This window comes from Chanodichthys erythropterus, chromosome 22 (assembly GCF_024489055.1).
Source record: "Chanodichthys erythropterus isolate Z2021 chromosome 22, ASM2448905v1, whole genome shotgun sequence".
Taxonomy (NCBI): domain Eukaryota; kingdom Metazoa; phylum Chordata; class Actinopteri; order Cypriniformes; family Xenocyprididae; genus Chanodichthys; species Chanodichthys erythropterus.
Window position 1 is genome coordinate 36636873 of NC_090242.1, and position 22909 is coordinate 36659781.

General features: G+C 40.3%; 1 protein-coding gene across 7 annotated transcripts in view; it reads left to right on the forward strand.

Moving 5' to 3' along the window:
• znf462 (zinc finger protein 462) overlaps positions 1–22909 on the forward strand; it is a 45952-nt gene that overhangs the window by 12074 nt on the left and 10969 nt on the right. For 4 of the 7 annotated variants that reach the window (XM_067377102.1, XM_067377100.1, XM_067377107.1 and 1 more), the window contains exons 2-4: positions 13257–13513; positions 13656–19027; positions 19931–20068. In XM_067377102.1, coding sequence (XP_067233203.1) covers positions 13288–13513; positions 13656–19027; positions 19931–20068 — 5736 coding nt within the window. In that variant the 5' untranslated portion in view covers positions 13257–13287. Of the gene's footprint in view, positions 1–3498; positions 4528–11600; positions 12544–12587; positions 13041–13256; positions 13514–13655; positions 19028–19930; positions 20069–22909 lie in introns of those variants that run through there. The other 3 variants (XM_067377103.1, XM_067377104.1, XM_067377106.1) reach the window with 3 other exon arrangements.

Consider the following 22909-nt stretch of genomic DNA (forward strand, 5'->3'; position numbering starts at 1 on the left):
TGTACTGTAGTGCAGTGAGGTGAAGTATAGTACAGTATAGTGTAGTGCATTGAGGGATAGTATAGTGTAGTGTAGTGCAGTGAGGTGTTGTGTAGTGTAGTGTAGTGTACTGTAGTGTAGTGAAGTATAGTATAGTGTAGTGTAATGCTAGTCGGTCAGGTGCTGTTGTGTAGTTTCCACTGTTGTCTATTGCATATAAGAGAATATGTGGAATTTAGTGCATTAATTCTAATAACAACTGCTGAAAGTTTAATTTAACCGCACAGTAGTTGAGCTGATACTAACCGTCGATCTCTATTTGTTTTGGAGATTGTGCATTTGAGATTACTAAACTATTTAAAGCAATAGTTCAGACAAAAATGATCATTCTGTCATCATTTCCTCACCCTCATGTCTTTTAAACCTGTATGACTGACTGACTTCTGTGGAACACAAAAGGAGATCTCTTCAAAAAGTCTCAGTGTTTTGATTGTTCAGTTGTTCAAGAATTGAAACTTTCTTCAAAATACCTTTTGTTTTTTGGCAGAATAAATCAGTGCATAAAGGTTTGAAATTGATATTCTTCTTCATGACAGCTCTCAAATCTCATTAGTTTTCATGTCTTTTTTATGTGAAGGGCAAATGATGCAGCATGCTATTGGTAGATGTGTTTCTCATAACCAATCACAGCAGTCCATGTTGGGAAATGCAGAAATGACATTTGAGTTCTTGATGATGATTTTGGTTTGGAATGACATGAGGATGAATAAATTATGTCCGTATTTTCGGGTGGCGTTTACTGTAATCCAGCACATGAATGAAATCTCTTTCCGTTTCTTCGGCGATCAGATCGGTGTTAAAGTGCTTGTGGAAAGCGTGACCTTGTTGAGTGGAGGATCTCCAAGAGTTTCATCCATCATCATTAGATAAAACATTCCCACGCCTGAGGCCGGCAATTAGTGAAGCTCAGGAAGGATGAAATATGTCTTTTTCAATAATGCAGAGCTGAGATTGTGTCTTAGACTTGGGTTATAAGTGTAAAGACATTTATTTGATGTGAAGCTGCACAGATATCAGACTCACATTGTAGTTCTAAGTGAATCTTATCAAATACACTGAAATATGATTTTTCGAAGATTATTGGAGTACATTTTACCATTTCATTGTAATTATTTGTGAAATTTACTAGCAATTTCTGAGTGAAAAGTAGATCCTACTCTGTTTGAATTATTTTGTGATGTTGAGAAACCAAACTCCATTGATATATTATTGCTCAAGTGTTGCTCCAGAGGTTTAATGGTGTTTCATTTCAGTGTCAACTTAAATGCCTCTCTTAAAATAAAGAGAAGTTGTGAAAGCAGCTCAGAAGTGTTTGAGTTCACATTGAGATTTCTGACGTTCGATCGCAGACATTGCTGAGACTTTTGTTTCAGGAGATAACCGATTCTTGTGCTGATATTAAAGAGATCTTGTTTGTGATTAATGTTACTCGCGCTGGTGTTAGTTTTGCTTTCACAGGCCGCTGGAGGAAGCTGGTGGAGGTGTTTGCTCTCATGTGTGAATGCAAGCACGTGTTGGTCTCTTGTGAAAAGGCCAGCAGGGTTTGAAGAGTCAGGAAGATCTGCTGCCGTTGCCTTGAGGAGCACAAAATGGTGGATGACCAGTGTCAGCAGTTGCCTTGACGCTGGTGTGAAATGGAGTCGCTAGCGCTGATGCAGGAGATAATTCAGTCAGGAGCAGTGGAGCGATGTGACTCCTCAAGCGCAGCACGTTTCTGAGATGCTTCAGAGCAGCAGCTGAAGATCACTGTGTCGTTTCTGACCTGATGTTTTCTAGGAACAGTCATGGTTTTTGGTGAATTTTTATTTAAACCAGGTAGGGTCAGTCTGACCCACAAACATCATAATTATCAATTATAATAATAGTATATGGAACCAACAAACAAGTGTATGTTTTGTTCCAGTTTTTTAATTCATAGAAAGGATTTAATTCATATTTTGATCATTGAACTAGGAATTTCTCCAAGATATCTGGTCACCTTAATCTTGATCAGTGTTTCTCTTCAGGACACTGATTTTATGTTAGATCATCGTTGAAATGTATGACAATATGTGGAATTATTAAAGGATAATTTACTCACCCCCATGTCATCCAAGATGTTCATGTCTTCCTCTCGTCAGTCGAAAAGAAATTGATTCAGTGACTCCTTCTGCAGGTTACAGTGTTATGCCAGTAGGTGGCAGCAGGTGACTGTCGTGGAGTGACTCACTGAATCATCCAGTCAATTCGAATCGTTTGAAAACACTGATACCTTTAGGAATTAAGCAACTGAGTGTCTTTGAGTCATTGAATCATTCATTGAGTCAGTTTGTTCAAAAAGACTGATTCATTGAGAAACTAAACAATTGGCTGTCAATAGGCTTGTTCGAGGTGCATCTGGGCAGACATATCGGCGTATGACATCGAAGTACCGCAAGAGCGTTTGGAGAGCATACGATTCCTTGTGCTTTTGAATCGAACAAGCCTATTATCTGCGAGTCATTGAATCACTCATTTAAATCATTTGCGTGGGAAGGAAACAAGTGACAAGCTTTATGAATGATTCATTGAATTATTCAAACTAATTGTTCAACACTGAGTCTATATAGTAGATGAAAATCAGTATATGATGAAAGAAGTATGTCTGAAAAAAGTCCTCGTATGGCCTACTTCTTCCGGCGAGATTCTGAACTGTGCCTACGAAGGACACTTTACTGTCCCATGAGTCCACGAGAGAGGATTTATGAATGACAGTGAAGCGACGCAACTTACGCCATTGGTCACATGATAATGACAACATGGCGAATGTAGTACATCTGGATTACATTATAGAAAATACTTTTTTAGTGGTCATGAAGTAATTACTTATTCAAAATATGTACCTACCTGAGAGTATGCAATTTCGGACGCTGCATGATTCTTTTGGATCATTTAGATTCAATGACTCATTCTGATTTGTTTGTAATGCGTGATTGAATCTTTATGAATGAGTTATTGAATGATTTATTCAAATGATTTGTTCAACACTGAATCTTTCAGAAAAGAAATGCGGCTGTCTTCATGAATGAGTCATTGAATCATTCACTTATTTTATTTGTTGGAAATGCTGAGAAACAAATCAGTGGGCTGTCATGGAGTGTGTCATTTGAATCTGATTTGTTCAACAACATTGATTCATTCAGAGAAAGCCAGTGAACCATTCATTCAGATGATTCAAAATGATTCATACAGGAACAAGACAAAGTAACTGTAATATGTCTTTACTCATTATCAACGTCTTGTTTAGGATGTTGTATAAAAGCTGTTTTCTGGATCATCAGAACTCGTGCTTGTGTGATATTGCTGTCCAGTCTGAATACTGTTTGTTTTATAAAGGATAGTGTGTCTCAGGGGAAAAACAGTAAGAGGTTCGTTGTCACTGTCTTTCTGTTCTTCATGGCCAGTTAAGAACGAGAATAATACTGGTGTTTTTTTGCAGAAGAGGTTAGCGGGTCTTAAATCTACTCTTGGGAACGGCTTGTGTTGGATGCGTCTCAGAAGCTTCATGTAGGTTTGTTAATGGCTGACCTATTTCTGCTGCCATATGCTTCCTGGAAGGGATTTGCTTTGAAACATAAAAGCCAATGATTTGGATGGAGGAAGAAGATTATGAGCACATCACTCCAGAAGATCTCACATCTGTTGATATGAACGTTGGGAAATAGTCAGTGTTATGTGAAGTGATTTGTTTTCTCATGTTTGTGAACTTGAACTAGGTACTTTTGCAGGGAGTTTCTGCACTCTTGAATTATCATCTGTTTGAAACCACTGCATTTTTTTATTGTGTTAAAGCGCTGGTGCATGATTAATCGTATTTTAATTGTGATCGCTTCCCTTGATTATTTAAGCATGATCGATGTAGCCAAACATGGATCTCGACTATATTGTTTACATTTTTGGTCGCTAAATAAATACACTTACTCTGTCCTACAATATAAAGTCTTTTTTTGTTAACTTAACTTTTGAGAGAAGCTTCTTAAGTTTTTACCAGATTTCATAGAGTGTTGAAAACGGTTGGTGACACCAGTATGTGTTACTCACTGGCATTTTCTCAATCCAGTTTATCAGGAAACTCCAGTGAGAACAGGAACTAGCTGTGATAGTGTCGGTTGTGTTTGAGGGCTCAGGTCTGTTTGTTTCTCTGATCTCATCTGGCAGATCTTTGGTGCGAACTGAGCTTTATCATGAGAATCATCTGAGACTTCCTCATTTGACAGACAGCGCATGACCGAGTGTTTTGAGGAACTAGAGGTTTGCAGCGCTCAGCTTCTCCTGTTATAATGGAGAACGTGTTTGAGGTGGAAATTATTTGGGTAGTTTTGCACGGCGCGTATGAAACTGAACGTCTCGCTGCATTTCCTCTTCTTCTCTGGCCTCTCATGATCTCGAGCATTGTGTGACACCATCTATGATCAAAGCAACTGCTGACTTCTTCACCATTCTGCTTCATCCTACAGCTTCAGAATGTCGGTAGGTTTGTTCAAACGCTCAGTCCAGGGTTATTTTGGTCGCTTGCATAACCTTGAGGGCACCGTTCCCAATTCAACCCGAAATAACTCTCGAAGCATGCTTCAGGAAGTCTTCTTCAGGAAACTGGTCAGCATGTGACATTAGTGGAGCATAACCATGATCTTAGAAGAAGAGGTTTTATATGGAACCTTAAACGGTTCTGTCAGGTGCTTGATATATAGAACTTTTTAGAGGTTCCATCATGGGATCATTTTATGGATTTAGCTTTATTTAATTTTGTTTTTATTCATATTTAATTTGAATACAGTTTTATGAAGTAAGCAGCTCATAACATCAACATCACTAGAAAAAAATAAAAAAACCCTGTTATACATGAAAATAGTATGCGTTTATTTTAGATGTTTCTCCTTATATAGAACCTTTTTGGCATAAAGTGTTCTTTAAAATTGAGTTAAGAACCCTAGAGTTCTGTGTAGAAGCTCAATGAACGTTTTTTTTGGTGTGAAGCATTCTTTAACATTGAGTCGAGAACCCTAGAGTTCAGTATAGAATCATGTTGAACGTTTTTAGCATAAAGCGTTCTTTAAAATTGAGTCGAGAACCCTAGAGTTCTTTATAGAACCATGTTGAACGTTTTTAGCATAAAGCGTTGTTTAAAATTGAGTCGAGAACCCTAGAGTTCTTTATAGAACCATGTTGATCGTTTTTAGCATAAAGCGTTGTTTAAAATTGAGTCGAGAACCCTAGAGTTCTATATAGAACCATGTTGAACGTTTTTAGCATAAAGCGTTCTTTAAAATTGAGTCGAGAACCCTAGAGTTCTATATAGAACCATGTTGAACGATTTTAGCATAAAGCGTTGTTTAAAATTGAGTCGAGAACCCTAAAGTTCTATATAGAACCATGTTGAACGATTTTAGCATAAAGCGTTGTTTAAAATTGAGTCGAGAACCCTAGAGTTCTTCATAGAACCATGTTGAACGTTTTTAGCATAAAGCGTTGTTTAAAATTGAGTCGAGAACCCTAGAGTTCTTTATAGAACCATGTTGAACGTTTTTAGCATAAAGCGTTGTTTAAAATTGAGTCGAGAACCCTAAAGTTCTATATAGAACCATGTTGAACGATTTTAGCATAAAGCGTTGTTTAAAATTGAGTCGAGAACCCTAGAGTTCTTTATAGAACAATGCTGAACGATTTTAGCATAAAGCGTTGTTTAAAATTGAGTTGAGAACCCTAGAGTTCTTCATAGAACCATGTTGAACGTTTTTAGCATAAAGCATTCTTTAAAATTGAGTCGAGAACCCTAGAGTTCTATATAGAACCATGTTGAACGATTTTAGCATAAAGCGTTGTTTAAAATTGAGTCGAGAACCCTAAAGTTCTATATAGAACCATGTTGAACGATTTTAGCATAAAGCGTTGTTTAAAATTGAGTCGAGAACCCTAGAGTTCTTTATAGAACCATGTTGAACGTTTTTAGCATAAAGCGTTGTTTAAAATTGAGTCGAGAACCCTAGAGTTCTTTATAGAATCATGTTGAACGTTTTTAGCATAAAGCGTTCTTTAAAATTGAGTCGAGAACCCTAGAGTTCTATATAGAACAATGCTGAACGTTTTTAGCATAAAGCGTTGTTTAAAATTGAGTCGAGAACCCTAGAGTTCTTTATAGAATCATGTTGAACGTTTTTAGCATAAAGCGTTGTTTAAAATTGAGTCGAGAACCCTAGAGTTCTTTATAGAACCATGTTGAACGTTTTTAGCATAAAGCGTTGTTTAAAATTGAGTCGAGAACCCTAGAGTTCTTTATAGAACCATGTTGAACGATTTTAGCATAAAGCGTTGTTTAAAATTGAGTCGAGAACCCTAGAGTTCTTTATAGAACCATGTTGAACGATTTTAGCATAAAGCGTTGTTTAAAATTGAGTCGAGAACCCTAGAGTTCTTTATAGAACCATGTTGAACGTTTTTAGCATAAAGCGTTGTTTAAAATTGAGTCGAGAACCCTAGAGTTCTATATAGAACCTTGCTGAACGTTTTTAGCATAAAGCGTTGTTTAAAATTGAGTCGAGAACCCTAGAGTTCTTTATAGAACCATGTTGAACGATTTTAGCATAAAGCGTTGTTTAAAATTGAGTCGAGAACCCTAGAGTTCTATATAGAACCATGTTGAACGATTTTAGCATAAAGCGTTCTTTAAAATTGAGTCGAATCTTTTTTTTTATGGCAAAGTGTGAGAGTGATTGTCTTTTTTGTGCAAGTTTTGTGATATCAACTTCAAATTTGGAACACAAATTTTGTTAGACTTAGTGCTTTGGTTGTCTAGTAATTTTAGAGTGCAAAATATTTAGTAAAATATAGGTTTAGTATAAAATAAAAAAATGTTTAATTTAATTCATTTGCTTTACAGTAAACCTAAACTTCTATAACTTTTTTCACTGTAGTTTTTTGAAGTGCTTTTTCAGTTCTGCAATTTTCTGCTTTTAAAAGAGCCTTAGGTCTGTATTCCAAAGAATTCATGAACTACAAGTTCAGATCTGTGCTCTAAAAGAGGGTTGTGTTTCCTCTAAAAGGGCTTCAAAGAAATCACTGACTCATAATCGTTGTGTCATCGTTTACTCGCCCTCATGTTGTTCGAAACCTGTACGAATTACTTTCTATCTTCTGTAGAACATAAAAGAAGATGCTTTGAGAAATGTGTCCATAAAATGAAAGTCAAAGGAGTTCAGTTTTGTTTTGCTCTTCAAAACATCTTTAGTGTTCACACTGAAGAAAGAAAGTCTGTCAGGTTTGGAACGACATGAGGGCGAGTAAATGAGGAGAGAATAGATAAACAATCCCATTGAGCAAGAAGTAAAATACAGTAAAAATTTAATTGGTCATGTTTTTCACTGAATGCAAATGAGATTATTGTTCGTCATACTGAAATCAAAGATGATGTGTTTGAATCTGAGCTTCCTGGTGTCTCAAATGGCAGTTTGTCGAGGAGAGCAGGTTTACTAATGTGCTGCTTTGTTTATAAAGTTAAATACTAATATAAATATAACCATATTGATTTTGTGCTCCTCCTCTAGGATTATTTCAGTACCAGTACCTTTGACCATCTCTAGCATGAGACAGTGACGTTTATGTGGCAGAAATCTGTCGATCGACCCTGTCGTTTGTTTTACATAATGTGTTCCATCAGCTTATATAACAGCCAAACCTCCGCTGAGATCGGCACACATGCGTCCAAACCACACGCTGAAGATCCCGTTCCACCCGTCTGCACCGACGTGAAGTGAAAGAACCTGATCTTCAGTTCCTGTATCTTAAGACTGTGGAAAGACCAGAAACGAGTTCATAGTCACTAACCTTATGAAACAAAATCTCTAATGTTGTCTGTAATATCTGAAATATCTGCTGCTATCTGTGTTCATTTTTATCTCTGTTTTGTTTTTACACTGCTAGTCAAACGTTTAGAATAATTACGCTTTTTCAGTGCTATTAAACAGTCTTTTCTGCTCACCAAGGCTGCAAAGTTTGTTCAAAAATACAGTAAAAATTGTGAAATATTATTACAATGTAAATCAGCTGTTTTCTATGTGAATATATAGTAAAGTGTAATTTATTTCAGTGATCAAAGCTGAATTTTCAGCATCATTACTCCAGTGTTTACTCCAGAAATCATTCTGATATGATGTTTTGCTGCTCAAGAAACATTTATGATTATTAAGCTGAAAACGTGTAAATTGTGATGCGCTACTATTAAAAAGTTTTTTAAAAAATCAATACTTTTATTCCTCAAGGTTGCATTAAATTGATCAAAAGTGACAGTAAAGGCAATTAAAAATGTTACAAAAGATTCTATTTCAAATAAATGCTGTTTCCACAAGCAAATCATCATATCAGAATGATTTCTGAAGGATCATGTGACACTGAAGACTGGAGTAATGATGCTGAAAATTCAGCTTTGATCACAGGAATAAATTACACTTTACTGTATATTCACATAGAAAACAGCTGATTTACATTTGTAAAAATATTTCACAATTTTTTATGTTTTTGACTAAATGAATGCAGCCTTGGTGAGCAGAAGAGACTTCTTTCTAAAACATTGAAAAATCATAATTATTCCAAACTTGAGCACTACTGTATTTTTAATGGGACAAAGATGACACTTCAATGAAGCTCTCAAACTTTGCCTGAACTATGAAAGAAATCACTGAATTAAACAGCAGCTACATCATTACTCTCTATATCTATTTGTAATAATCAGAGTAAATATTAATACTAGATTCTGCGTGATTGTTCTTCAGCCATCAGTTAATGTTCGAGAGAGCTGATTAGATGTTTCTGGTGAGGAAACAGAATAATGAATGAGAGAACCGTTTCTCTCTGTGTGTCTGTTGTGAGAGACGGTGGACCGACGGTTAAGGACAAAACCCCTGTACTTCTAATCAGCTTAATGTTGGCTTATTCTTTGCGAGGGGCAGCTGCGCTGGGAGTCGTGTAGAGCAGGCCGTTACGGCACGTCGGCCAGTTGGTGATTAACAAACGTCAGTAGACTTTGGAATCTGTGGAGTCGGACGTTTGCATTGGGATAGAAAGGTCTCGCAGGTGTCCGGGTCGTCTCTTCCAGTCACTCACTCGTCGTCTTCGTTACCTCAGGGCTGCAGATGTTTTCTGAGCTCTGAAAGAGGGAAGTTCAGGCATGCTTTGCATTTTTAGACCTCCTCATGAAGCTTTAGTTCCTCTAAGCTTGTTTTGAGGACATGAGAGTCCTTCGAACTCTGTCCTGTGTGGGTGTGTGGGGCTGAAACTCGTCAGAAGTTAGCCAGCCGAGACTAGTCAGTCTTGAGGAAACCGGTTTAGATTCATATTGGCCAAAAATTGTCTTTAAATTTATTGATGCAGTAAATTGGCCCAAATTTACTTATAGTTGGTAAAATGTCTTGATAAACGTCTTGATGAAAACGCAGAAGTCAAAATTTTTCGTCTACATAGAAAAACGATGGAAAAGCAACACAAAACACATTCTGTGTCAACATGAGAACTGGTGGAGTTAGAAACACCAAGATCATGGGTTTGATTCTCCACGCATGCAGTGCTTTGCAAAAGGCACATGAGATGTTTCACATTTAAGACGGTTATTTATATCTTTGCTTTAGTGTGCCAGTGGGAATCTTCTGCAAGATGCTTGGAACAACCGAATGAACTTCTGTTAACTGAATAAAATCGATAATTGGTTTGACCAGCCTTTGTTTTGTCTCAAATATAAAATTTTTAGGAGTTTGAAGGTTGGTGGTTGTACCGTTTTGAAGATATTTAACCCTTGGTTCATCTCCATCGCATGTTTTAGTAATCATCATACATTACATTAGGCATCATTCGAAAGCTTTAACGCTCAAAATTGCTTTGAAGAGGCACAATTTTCGTGATATCAACTTCAAATTTGGAGCAAGTTTTTCTAGCAAATTTTAGAGGCCAAATTGTTCTATTACTCAGCATTTGCTTTGCCAGTAACCTTAAACTTCAGTAACTTTCTTACACTTTTGAAGCACTTTCACTTCTGCAGTAATCTGCTGAGTGTCTCTTTAGAAAGTCCGACCTTAGCCTGTATTCAAGAGCATTCATGAAAAACGTTTAAGTTCAGATCAAAGAGCGATTGACGGTTAACAGGTTAAAACAAGTGTTTTTGTGAAGCGTTCTCCAATCGCACGTCTTCTGCAGATCAGTTTGTGTGCCGAATGTAAAATGCAATATGTCTTTTTTAAATCCCAAGATGTTGAAAATATGACGAGCTGAGCTCAGGCTGGCACGAGAGAAGGTTTTTTTTCTCTCTTTCTGCGGTTCTGCTGAGCTGTGCAGGCTGAAGGTTTTGGGTGCGTTACATCTGCTAGATAGATTTCTGTCAGCTGCTCTCCAGTGGCAGCGAGAGGATCAGATCTGCGAGTCCATGTTACGCTCTGCCTGAACACCTCAGCACACATTGCTGCTCTTAAAATGGCTGCCCTTGAAGCTCAAAGCATCTGTGGCGCTCAGTGGCTGTCAGAAGCACATGAAAGCTTTACAAATTTCACCCCATTAGCCCAGGCAGGCGCTGAAGGATTCGGCAGACAGTGCGATTTGCGTCGTTTTATGTCTCCTGTTTTCGACTTTGTGTTTTTCTCCTCTACCTGGCTTTGTCCAGATATGGATGTGACTTTGTTCTGAGTTCCTCTGGAGTGCCGGAACAGATCAGGGCGGAGCTGAAACTCGACCTGGAGAGACAATGGACGAACCTGCCCTGGGACACACTGGCAGTGTTGTTCAGAATGAAGGTTGAAACAAGTGTCTGCTTTTACAGTTTGAGGGCACAGGTGATAAGGTGTAGGTGTGAGGGCTCGGATGTCTTTATTCTCTCCTCATCTAGCAGGAATTCCAACCATTCAGCCAAGAAACCTGTTTTCTCTGCTGTTGGTAAAGTCACACTCTATAGAATCTTAAAGGGTTTCATCAGGCGCTTCATATATAGAACCTTTTCCCATCATGGGGTCATTTGATGGATTTAGTTTTAATATGCTAATAAACATACTTTATCACTAGAAACAATTGACATAATCCATTAAACATGAAAGTATTATGCGATTGCTTAATACGTTCCTCCTTATATAGAACCGTTTTGGAATAAAGTGTTCTTTAAAATTGAGTCAAGAACCCTAGAGTTCTATATAGACTCCACCCACACATTATTCTGATTGGCTGTGGTTTTTGATTGATTTGTTTGTGATTGCAGTGCACTTACAGAGAGACTCCGCCCACATGCTTTTCTGATTGGTTGTGATTTATTTATTTATTTATTTGCGATTGCAGTGCACTTCCAGAAAGACTCCGCCCACACACTCTTCTGATTGGCTGTAATTTTTTTGATTGATTTGTTTGCGAGTGCAGTGCACTTACAGAGAGACTCCACCCACATGCTCTTCTGATTGGCTGTGGGTTTTTTTTTATCTGGTTGCGAGTGCAGTGCGTTTGCAGATAGACTCCGCCCACACGCTCTTCTGATTGGCTGTAAATTTTTTGATTGATTTGTTTGCAAGTGCAGTGCGCTTGCAGAGAGACTCCGCCCCCACGCTCTTCTGATTGGCTGTGATTTTTGTCATTCGTGTCAGACATTTTTGGCCGAACTAACCCTTTAAGCATTAAACGTTGATTAATAACTCAAACTGCAACATTTGTGCTACAGATACGATGTGCTGATTTATTATTTTGTCAGGTGAGTGAAGCAGCAATAATTTTAGCTACCAGGACTTGATAGGACCATGAAAAGAAGGTTATGGAATATTATTTTTACTCACCCACATGGCCTTGGTTGCATCAGCAGAAAGACTTGTTGATGAACGCAATAATTTTTGTTGCTTCGGAATTGCATGCATTGATATTCATCGAAAATAAGAACATTATTCAAGTAATTAGGATTTTGATTTGTGTGATTTGATTAGATCATGCTTTTGTGCCTCTTATTTTAAGAACAATTGCAAATCATGTCCTCGACAGTATTTTGGTCCCTTTTCGAATGCAGTTACTTCACTGATTTTATCGCGTCTTGTCCTTAGTTCCCATTGAAAATGGCCCTTGTAACTTTAGGAGCGACTAAGATCTATTTTCGTTTGCTTTTACAGCATTCAAGGCCTCCTCTAATGTGTAGCATTGCACTAAACCCATATAATTCTGGCCTTGACATTGAGGCCTTTTCTCACAGAAATCACCCACAGAATGTGTCCCGATGTGTGAGCCAGCCAAGGCTGAAGAATCACTCTTCTCTGTGTTGATTGCTGTCAGATATGCAGAGCTGGTACCGTGCTGTACGACTGCTTTTGTTGAGTTCATGCTAATACTCGTGTCCTTGCCACACAGATCACATCGTGAATGACCCATGATGAAAGAAAAACATGTTTGCTGTATCTGTTCATGGTCTTTCACCGGAAGACCCGATGAGTGTTGCAGCAGTCTTAGCAGCGGTTGTGGTTTTATGTATATATTTTTGGTTCACATGAGGTCAGTGCTGAATTAGTAACATTCAAATCATATGTTCCTCACATACTCTCTGTAATTTCTGGCTCAGTTTGTAGATTTTCATGAAAAAAATGTATTGGTTTATGAACATGCTCACTGCAGTCTAATGAAATATTGCAATGTTCCCAAATACATCAGAGATTTGTGCATGGACAGCATGTGTATGTGCTGAATTTGGCAGCGGTGTGCGTATAAATGAGAAAGTATTGATCAGGGACGGGATCATACTTTATTTCAGCTCATTGATTGGCGCAGTTGCCGGGTGCTCTTAGGTCATGGGACATAATAATGCCACCTCCAAGTGACGGCCCGCCCCATAATCCTTTGTGTTTGCACTGCATCTCTGAAGCCCTGAGCATTCCTCATCCCTCGGCGGATTCACTCAATCTTATTTCAGAAGGGCTTGATGCAATCTGATGGGACATGCTGATGTAAATACCAAGGCCCACTGGTGTGCTCCAGCTGAGGCTTATCCCTGGGTAATAAAAAAATGGAACAAATCAGCCCATAATCCCTCCTCAGCTATTGTTCTTGGAGCAGACTGACCACTCGCCAAAAAACAGATAGATTCTTCTGTTGTATTCTGCGTTGTCAGAAATTCAGAGTGCTTTCGTCTCTTTGCTGTGGTATAAAATGTCCTTTCCAGCCTGTATTTCTATACTCTTACCCCTTCCTCTCTTTCTGTCTCTAAACAGGTTTCCCTGATTTTCCAGGGAGTCCTAAGCGATGGAAGTGCTGCAGTGCGATGGATGTGATTTCCGTGCAGAGTCGAACGATGAGCTCAAGACACACATACAGGACGTCCACACAGCTTTCCTGCAGCCCACAGAAGTGGGAGAAGGTGAGGAGTCTCCCAGACGGTCCAGGTCAAACTCGTTAAACTCCCACAGCCAAACAGAGGACGAGGAAGACTTGACCAATCACGATTATGACTCCTTGAAAAAGGAAGCAGGTACATCAACATTTCTGATTGCGTCTAATTTGTGATTGATGAGTGCAGCATCTTCTAGAAGTAAAGAAACCACATCAGAACAGTCATTCTGTCATGCAAACTTGAATCGCTCAATGTTTTTATTTCTCTGTTCATGTTTCAGGCATCCACTCCTTTAACAAAGACCTTGGGCACTCCTCGGGTTCAAAGCAAGCTAAACACAACCAATCAGCAAAACCTTCAAACAAAACTTCAACTTCATTTTTTCAATGCAAGTTCTGTGTGCGGTACTTCAGATCCAGCTCTCTTCTCAGTGAACACACCAGGAAGGTCCACGGAGAAGCAAGCGATGAGAGATCCTTTAAAGCTTCCAAGCAGGCCAGCTGCAGCGCTGTGACTTATGATGGTGTAGGAACTGTCTTTTCCTGCCAGTATTGCACTTATAAATCCCCACACAGAGCACGGATTCTGAAACACCAGAAAGTGCATCACAAAGAAGGTCAACCAGGCCACCCAGCTCCTCCTGTCGAAGCAGAAGTTCTGGATTTGGACTCTGACGCCTCTTCCGTCGAAGGACAGTGTGAAGAGTCACCGGGGAATGTAGAACGTCGTGTGCTGGAATCTATGATCAAACCCCAGTCTAAAGGAAGCTTTAACTGTGAGTGGTGTGGCTTTCAGACTTTGCAAAGGCAGCAGTTAGCCGATCACATGATGAAAAAACACCGTAACATGGTGAAGATTATGGTTTCATTGCAACAGCCCAAAATGCAGGACGGAAGTGCAGGATCCAGCAAGTCTGATTCGGCTTCATCTAGGAGAAGCACTCCAACCTCCAATTTAAACCTGAACGATCTAGCGAGCAATGAAGTTTCCTCCGCGAATGCCTCGTCAATCAAAGGATCCTCTGGCAATGCATCACTCAAGTCCACTTCAGGGATATCAAGTTTTCAGTACTCGCAGCTCACAGCAAAAATACCTAACAGCACAGGATCTTCCATACTGTCAGAGAGATCGACTTTCACCATGTCAGATATGTCTAGGTCTGGCATGGATCTAGATGCCAGCATTCTGAATGATTCCAGAAGCAGTTCAGATGATGAGCTCTGCGACTTGGATGATCCCCATTACACGGAGCCAGCTGAGGATTCTACTAAGCTGCTTCTGTCGGAAGAGGTTAATGACCTGCTAGAAACGAAAGGAGTTCCATTCAAAAGACACATGAACAGGTTCCAGTGCCCTTTCTGCTCCTTCTTGACCATGCACCGACGTAGTATTTCTCGTCACATTGAGAACATACACTTATCTGGCAAAGCTACAGTGTATAAATGTGACAAGTGCCCATTTCTTTGCACCAACCCACTAAAGCTTGACGCGCACAAACAATGTCATGGTGGGTCTTCCGAATGGGACACCATGGACTTAACCAGTGAAAGTCTAGATGGTCAAGGCGAACGCTCCGAGCCCGTGAATGGAGGAAACGGCAGCTCAAAAATCAACGGGAAAAAATCCAATGCAGTCGAGGAACAGCAGGGTCCTCATCGGTGCTCACTGTGTAACTTCTCCACCATCACACTGAAAGGTCTACGTGTCCACCAGCAACACAAACACTCATACTGTGATGGAACACAAGTCACGGGTCAAGAGGGTTTGTCTAATGAGCAGCAAGATTCTGAGTCCGAGTCCTACAGCAGCTCAAGCTTCGTCCAGAAAACTCAAACATCAATCCTTGGATTTTCAACCAAGAAGCACCTTATTGGGAAGACGGCAAGAAAGTCCATCAACGATTTGCCCTTGGATCTCTCTCCTGTCAAAAAACGGACAAGGATTGATGAAATTGCAAATAATCTCCAGAGCAAGATTAGTCAAAGCCAACAGCACGAGGATGTGATTAACCTCGAAGAGATGGATGATGACGTGGAGGAGAACGGCAATCACGTTGATGTAGAAACGAGCAAAGAGAGAGAAACCCCTGATGCTCAAAGTCAGCACTACACATTCAACACTCAGAATCTTCATGTTAGGAATTCTGGAGGTCTTCAGGCAGAGCGTGGCGTTGGCAAAAGAAAGCGCAGTCTGCAGTCCAAACTTGGCTCAAGAAACATTCCTGTTCAAGTAACCATTTCTGATGATGAAGATAATTATAGTGCCTCTTTGGAATCTAAAGATGCCCAAGATCAAAGCAGTCAAGATGGCAGGGAGACGTATCAGGACACTGTTGAATACACCGGGGAACCCGGGAACCTGTTCTACTGCAAACATTGTGAGTACCAAAACAAGTCAGCTCGCAGTGTCAGCACACACTACCAGAGGATGCACCCTTACATCAAGTTTAGCTTCAGATACATCCTGGACCCAGAGGATCAGAGCGCTGTCTTCCGTTGTCTCGAGTGCTTCATCGAATATAACAACTTTAATGATCTGCACCAGCACTATATGACGCACCACCCAGAAGCAAGTAATGTCCTGAACTTTAACCAGCCAGATCTGGTGTACATGTGCCGTTTCTGTTCCTACACAAGTCCAAATGTGCGGAGTCTGATGCCCCATTATCAAAGAATGCACCCTTCAGTGAAGATCAACAACGCCATGATTTTTTCCAGCTACATGGTCGATCAGCCTCATAAGAGTGCTGCTGAGTCCCAAACACTACGAGAAATCTTGAATTCTGGGCCGAAGAGTTTAGGCTCCACCTCTTCTGGGTCCAGATCATCATCCAGTCCGGCTCTCAAAAGCATCTGCAAAACGCCAGAAGCAAACACTGAGGCTGAAGCTTTTCGAGAAGGTGTGGGTGGTAATGTGGTGGTGTATGACTGTGACGTCTGTTCTTTCTCAAGTCCCAACATGCACTCAGTACTGGTCCATTATCAGAAAAAACACCCAGAGCAAAAGGCCTCGTACTTCCGCATTCAGAAAACAATGCGGGTCGTATCTGTTGACCGAGCACAGTTGTCGAGCAATTCAACCTACAGCCTAACCAGCACCCCCAAGTCTTCGAACGCCATCCTACCTGTGGCTCTGGATGAAGATGTTTATTACTGCAAACACTGTGTCTACAACAACCGCTCTGTAGTGGGCGTTCTGGTCCACTACCAAAAGCGACATCCAGAGATTAAGGTAACAGCAAAGTACATAAAGCAGGCACCCCCGACCCCAGGACTGCTGAAACTCATGGATGAGCTGCAGATCGCACCCCCTAAACAGTTTCTGAAGCAATTCAGCAACAACGGGATTGAAGGGTCAGGTAGTTCCAACACTAAAGGATCGTCTGACAAAGGGGAACCTGAAATGCTGTTCTTCTGCCAGCACTGCGACTATGGGAACCGCACTGTGAAGGGGGTGTTGATTCATTACCAGAAGAAGCACAAGGATGTGAAAGCCAATGCCGACCTCGTCCGTAGACATACAGCTGTGGTTCGGAGTCAGAGAGAGAGAGCGCAGATGATCCATGCGGGAAGTTCCACATCCACTGCAACTGTAGCTACTGAAGCAGAAAAATCCAGGTCGTTGCGATCTTTGAAGTGTAGACACTGTGTGTACACGTCTCCTTACGTGTATGCCTTGAAGAAGCATTTGAAGAAGGATCATCCTACTGTGAAGGCCACGGCCATGACGATCTTACACTGGGCTTATCAGGACGGTGTGCTGGAGGCTGGTTATCACTGTGAGTGGTGCATATATTCCCACGCTGAACCAAGCGGGCTGCTCATGCATTACCAAAGACGCCACCCTGAGCACAACGTCGACTACACTTACATGGCCAGCAAGCTTTGGGCTGGTCCTGATACTTCCACAAGCAGACAGGGTGGGAACTCTGAAACGAAGCATTACCAATGCAGAGATTGCGCTTTTGAGGCATGCTCCATCTGGGACATTACTAACCATTACCAAGTAGTGCACCCTTGGGCCATCAAAGGTGACGAGTCTGTCCTCATCGACATTATCAAGGGTAACCAAGCACCTGAAAAGCTGCTCCCACAACTGGCCAAAGGACACGTTTCGACATCCAGTCCGTTCAATAGTCACCAGCAGGAAGAGACTGCAGTTGAAGTCAGTCGCCCAACACATGAGCGGCAATCTAATCTCTCTCTGTCTGCCACCTCGTCTATCTCAAACAACCCTTACCAGTGCACCGTGTGCTTGTCTGAGTACAACAGTCTTCATGGGCTTCTGACCCACTATGGTAAAAAACACCCAGGCATGAAAGTTAAAGCTGCTGACTTTGCTCAGGAAGCAGACATTAACCCCAGCTCAGTTTACAAGTGCAGACACTGTCCGTACGTGAACTCGCGCATCCACGGAGTTCTCACACACTACCAGAAACGTCATCCCTCCATCAAAGTCACGGCTGAGGACTTTGCTGATGATGTCGAGCATGTACACGAGTTGGCTAGCGAGGGCGATGAGCGATCTAAAACACAGAGGCAGGGCTATGGCGCGTACCGCTGCAAGATGTGCCCTTATACACATGGCACTTTAGAGAAACTCAAGATACACTATGAGAAATATCATAACCAACCTGCTGCAGACATGTTCAAAACAACCGCCACGCAGTCGCCGGCTAGAAGAGATGATTTGGTTGCTGAATGCAGTAGCAGCAGTGTGACCGAAGTCTCTGAGATCTGCGACTTGGACCTCACGCTTTCCGAAGTCGCAAAGAGCGACAAGAACGCTGTGTTTAAATGTCAGCTGTGCAAATACTTCTGCTCCACCCGGAAGGGTATCGCTCGACACTACCGTATCAAGCATAACAATGTCCGAGCGCAGCCTGAGGGCAAGAACAATGTCTTTAAATGTGCCCTCTGCGCCTACACCAACCCCATCCGCAAAGGCCTCGCGGCACACTACCAGAAACGGCACGACATCGATGCTTACTACACGCATTGCTTGGCAGCGTCCAAGACGGTAGGGGAGAAACCGAACAAGGTGATGCTGCCCTTGGCATCAGATGCAGAGGCTCCAGCGATGAGCGAGGAGCTGAGGCTCGCGGTGGACCGAAGGAAATGTTCGCTCTGCTCCTTCCAGGCTTTCAGCAGGAAGAGTATCGTTTCTCATTACATAAAGCGCCACCCAGGAGTCTTTCCCAAGAAGCAGCCTTCCAGCAAACTGGGCCGTTACTTCACTGTGATCTATTCCAAGGAAGCAGAGATGCCTCCTTCCACAGAGGAAGTGGAAATAGTTGAAGTTAAGGATGAGGTTGAACCTGAAGGTGACTTGGACTGGCTCCCCTTTAAATGTCTTAAATGCTTCAAGCTCTCGTTCAGCGCGGAAGAGCTGCTGGTGATGCATTACAATGACTGCCACAGCAAGGAACTCAAGTGGGATTTCGTCACCATTCCGAGCCCTGCGGAAGATGGGACGGAGCTCTACCAGTGCACCCACTGTGAAATCAAGTTCTTGACTCTTCCAGAACTCGGCGTCCATCTGATGAACCACAATGAGGATTTCCAGAAAAGAGCCATGAGGCTGGAAAGGAGAAAACAGCTTCAAAGCAAGCAGAGGACGACAGAGACGCCAGAAGCCAAACCAGAGAATAAGGTGAGTTAAAAAAATAGTATATTAATTAATCTGTTGGCAAGGCATAAAATAAATGTTTATATTAGGCACTTTCACAATATGATGCTCCGGTTGTTGGTGTTAAGCCCTGGGTATACTTAATTTTTTTACGTGTATGCACAGAGTCGAATGCACAGCCTTGCGAACACGTACACAGGCATTTGACGCATGCACAGTTTTGAGCAGTCTTACAACCCATAAATAGATTTGTATTCTTTCATGCTAGAGTTGTACAAATGAGGGCGCTTTCTAACCTCTTCGCACAATCTGTCGTCTATGTGGGCCTCCATTGTAGCTGTAGCTTGCATGTGTTCCAGTCTGTTCTGTTTATGCAGGCTTTCTTCGACTGCCTTGTGAATCGACACCCCCATGGCACGGTTGCCACCTTGTGGATAAACCAATTATTGCAAAAAAATTAAATGCAAAAAGTACTCAAAAGTATACCCAGTTACAAAAATCCAGCGGTGCCTGTATAGTACGTGCGTACTCTTCTGATGACAAAATTTGCGTCACGCGCACTGTAAGCTGAAGCGTAAAAAGTCAAATATACGTTGGGCTTTACAGGGCCCAAAGTGTGCATACATAAAGAGTTCTTTTTCGCTGCTTATTGCGCTTAAACAGTCAAATACACACAAAATAATGTCAAACTGCTGGAGTTTTCACATAAACACAGTCAGTGAACGTAAACAGTTGAGAAAGAAAACGCATGTGTAACAGTGTAATGGATCCATGCGCCAGGTCTTAAAGTGACAGCAGACAAAACGAGACCCTGCAGGCCGGCAGCATCACTACAGCCTGATTAATTATAGTTGCAGGCTGTTAAAAAAACTAGTTTGCATCAGTAAAGACATTTTCTAATGGTTGTCATCGTCTCTCTCTCTCTAGGTGGACGGCACACCTGCTAAGACTCCCATCGGCTACAGGTGCAACTTCTGCGTGGAGGTCCACCCCACCCTCCGCGCCATCTGTAACCACCTGAGAAAGCATGTGCAGTACGGGGAGGCCAAGGAGGGACACGTGAAGGTACGAACACCATCTATAGGGTTGCATTAGTCTTATTTTGAACTTTCAGTTTTAGCCAATGAGCACAATGTCTTTTCCCTGAGGTGGCCTCTCATCTCCAGCAACTTCTCAAACACATTCACAGGCCGTTTGGACCCGCTTTACCTTCTGCTCAAGTGTCTTTTTCTCTTGTTTGGATGGTTCAACTGCTACAATGCAGCTGCACATTCAATGAAACAGACAAATAGAGCAAATCCTTGAGTGTTGCAGAAGAAACAGGGAAAATGGACGAGTGCAGTGTTATGACTTTTGCTTAAACTCAAGAGTGTTTTATTTCCTTGTGTGGGCATTCATGAAGAAAGCCTTGAACGTGTCGTAAAGTTGATCATGTAATTAAATCTTGTGGCCTTGTGTTGCACGTTTTGCATACAGAGAATGAAAGATTTTCTTCTTATTTCTAAAGCTCTTTTCTGAGTGTGATGCTGCCTTAGAATTTGGACTAAATAAGGGTTTTAGAAGACAGCAATGTTGCCATCAACCTTTAGGAACCGTCTTTTATATCAACGTAGAATGGAAAGTGTATTTCTTTTGGTCGACTTTTAATCATCACTATTTGCAATAGTCTTTAAATTAGCTTGTGAAATCTCTGTGCATGATAATTAAACAAGCTAAATGCTATTTAAATACTAGTGCGTAATCTTTTTTATTACTTTAATTTCAATCAGCTAATGCAGTTGCATGTGTGGTTGGAATGTAAATATTATATAAGATCTGTGTGTCAGTGTGATGGATTTCTTAATGAGGACTTTCCTCATTAACCACAGCGTTTAAGGTGCAGAGAACTGCATTTACAGGCCAGTCTCTTTATCACGGAAGCCTTCCGTCTCTCTGAAGAGAAAGCCAGTTAGGTGGGCTTGCCGGTGTGGCGTGGAGAGCGGCGTGTAAGCGCCTTAGTGTTAGTATTCCACTGAGAGTGCCAGGACGCTGGCAGGAGGATTTGAACAGAAGCCCAGTGAGGATCAGGCCGGGACAGGGTCGAATCGCACCGGACACTAGGGGGCAGCACTCACAGACACAGAGCAGACACTCCGAGCAGAGACTGATTTTGACTTTAAATGTTTTCATTAGTAATATACTACATGTCACATTGACCTCACTGTGTCGTGGCTCCTATTATAATCCTGCATGTTATTTTTTGTATTTTTGTAATTTTTTATCGAAATAATGCTCAACAATGGCTGTTAAAATCAGTTATCACTTCGGGTTAATTCATGATGGTGGAATTAAAGGTCAGATCGGTCGGTCTATCGTCACAGTGGTGAGTTTTGCAAAGACAAACTCACAATTTCTTCTGCAAATCTGCAAATCTAGTTCTCTGTCTCTGGATGTGTTTGTCTGTGATTGGCTGACGGTGCAGGAGTGTGTGTGAAGTGCAGGGTCAGTCCTCTCTCTCTCTCTCTCTCTCTCTCTGAGATGCTGAATTTGCTGTGGGCTGTAAAGCAGCAGATGTCTCAGAAACACACAGGAACCTCTCGGCCGTTTCTAAATTAAGAAAGAGGGATGTCCCGATAGTGCCGCGAGCCTCAGAGAGCTTTAATGGCCGTAATCAAACACGGTTCATCTGTGCTTCAGTCCTGAGAGAAATATCACATCAGACTGTGTGTGATTTATCATCATTATTAAAGGGCAGGGACCTTAAACATGTCAAAAACATGTACAGGGTTGTTATTTCACCACAGAATGAATATATATATATATATATATATATATATATATATATATATATATATATATGCTGTCAAACGATTAATCACATACAAAATAAAATATATGTGTGAGTACTGTGTGTAATTATTATGTGTATATAAATACAAACACATTCATGTATATATTTGAGAAATATTTACAAGTATATGTGTTTATTTTGTATGTAATTTATATTATATATAAATAAAAATATTTTTTACATAAAAAATATTTCTCTTAAATATATACATTAATTTGTGTGTATTTATATATACATATTAATTACACACAGTACTCCCACTTATATTATGCAAACTCAGACTTTTGTTTTGTATGCGATTATTCATGATTAATTGTTTGACAGCCCTAATATATATATATAAATATAAATTAATTTATTAATTTATTTAATTGTTTTGCTGCTTAATGTTTGTGAAAACTGCTACATTTTATTTTTTATAGTTCTTTACAAACTTAAAAAATGAATATAACAGATCATTTGTAACATTATAAATTGTCACATTTGATCAATTTCATGCATCCTTACGTGAATGTATTTATTTTTATATAATTTATATTATATATATATATATATATATATATAAAAAGAAATTGTAAATAAATAACAATTCTCTTAAATATATTTAATATGTGTGTATATATATTTTATATTTATATATTAATTAGTGTGTATTTATATATTTATATATTATGCAAACTCATTTTTTTGCTGCTTAATATGTTTGTGAAAACTGCTACATTTTATTTTTTGTAGTTCTTTAGAAACTTACAAAATGAAGATATTTTTTTTTATTTAAGACATTATAAACTGTCACATTTGATCAATTTAATGCATCCTTGATAAATTAAATATATAATTTTTCTTTTTCTTACTTACTCCAAACTTTTCAATTTGTGTATTAACGTTTCCACAAAAATATGACTGTTTTCAACACTGATAATAATCATAAATGTTTCTTGATCATATCAGAATGATTTCTGAAGGATCATGTGACACTGAAGACTGGAGTAATGATGCTGAAAATTCAGCTTTGATCACAGGAATAAATTACACTTTACTGTATATTCACATAGAAAACAGCGGTTTTAAATAGT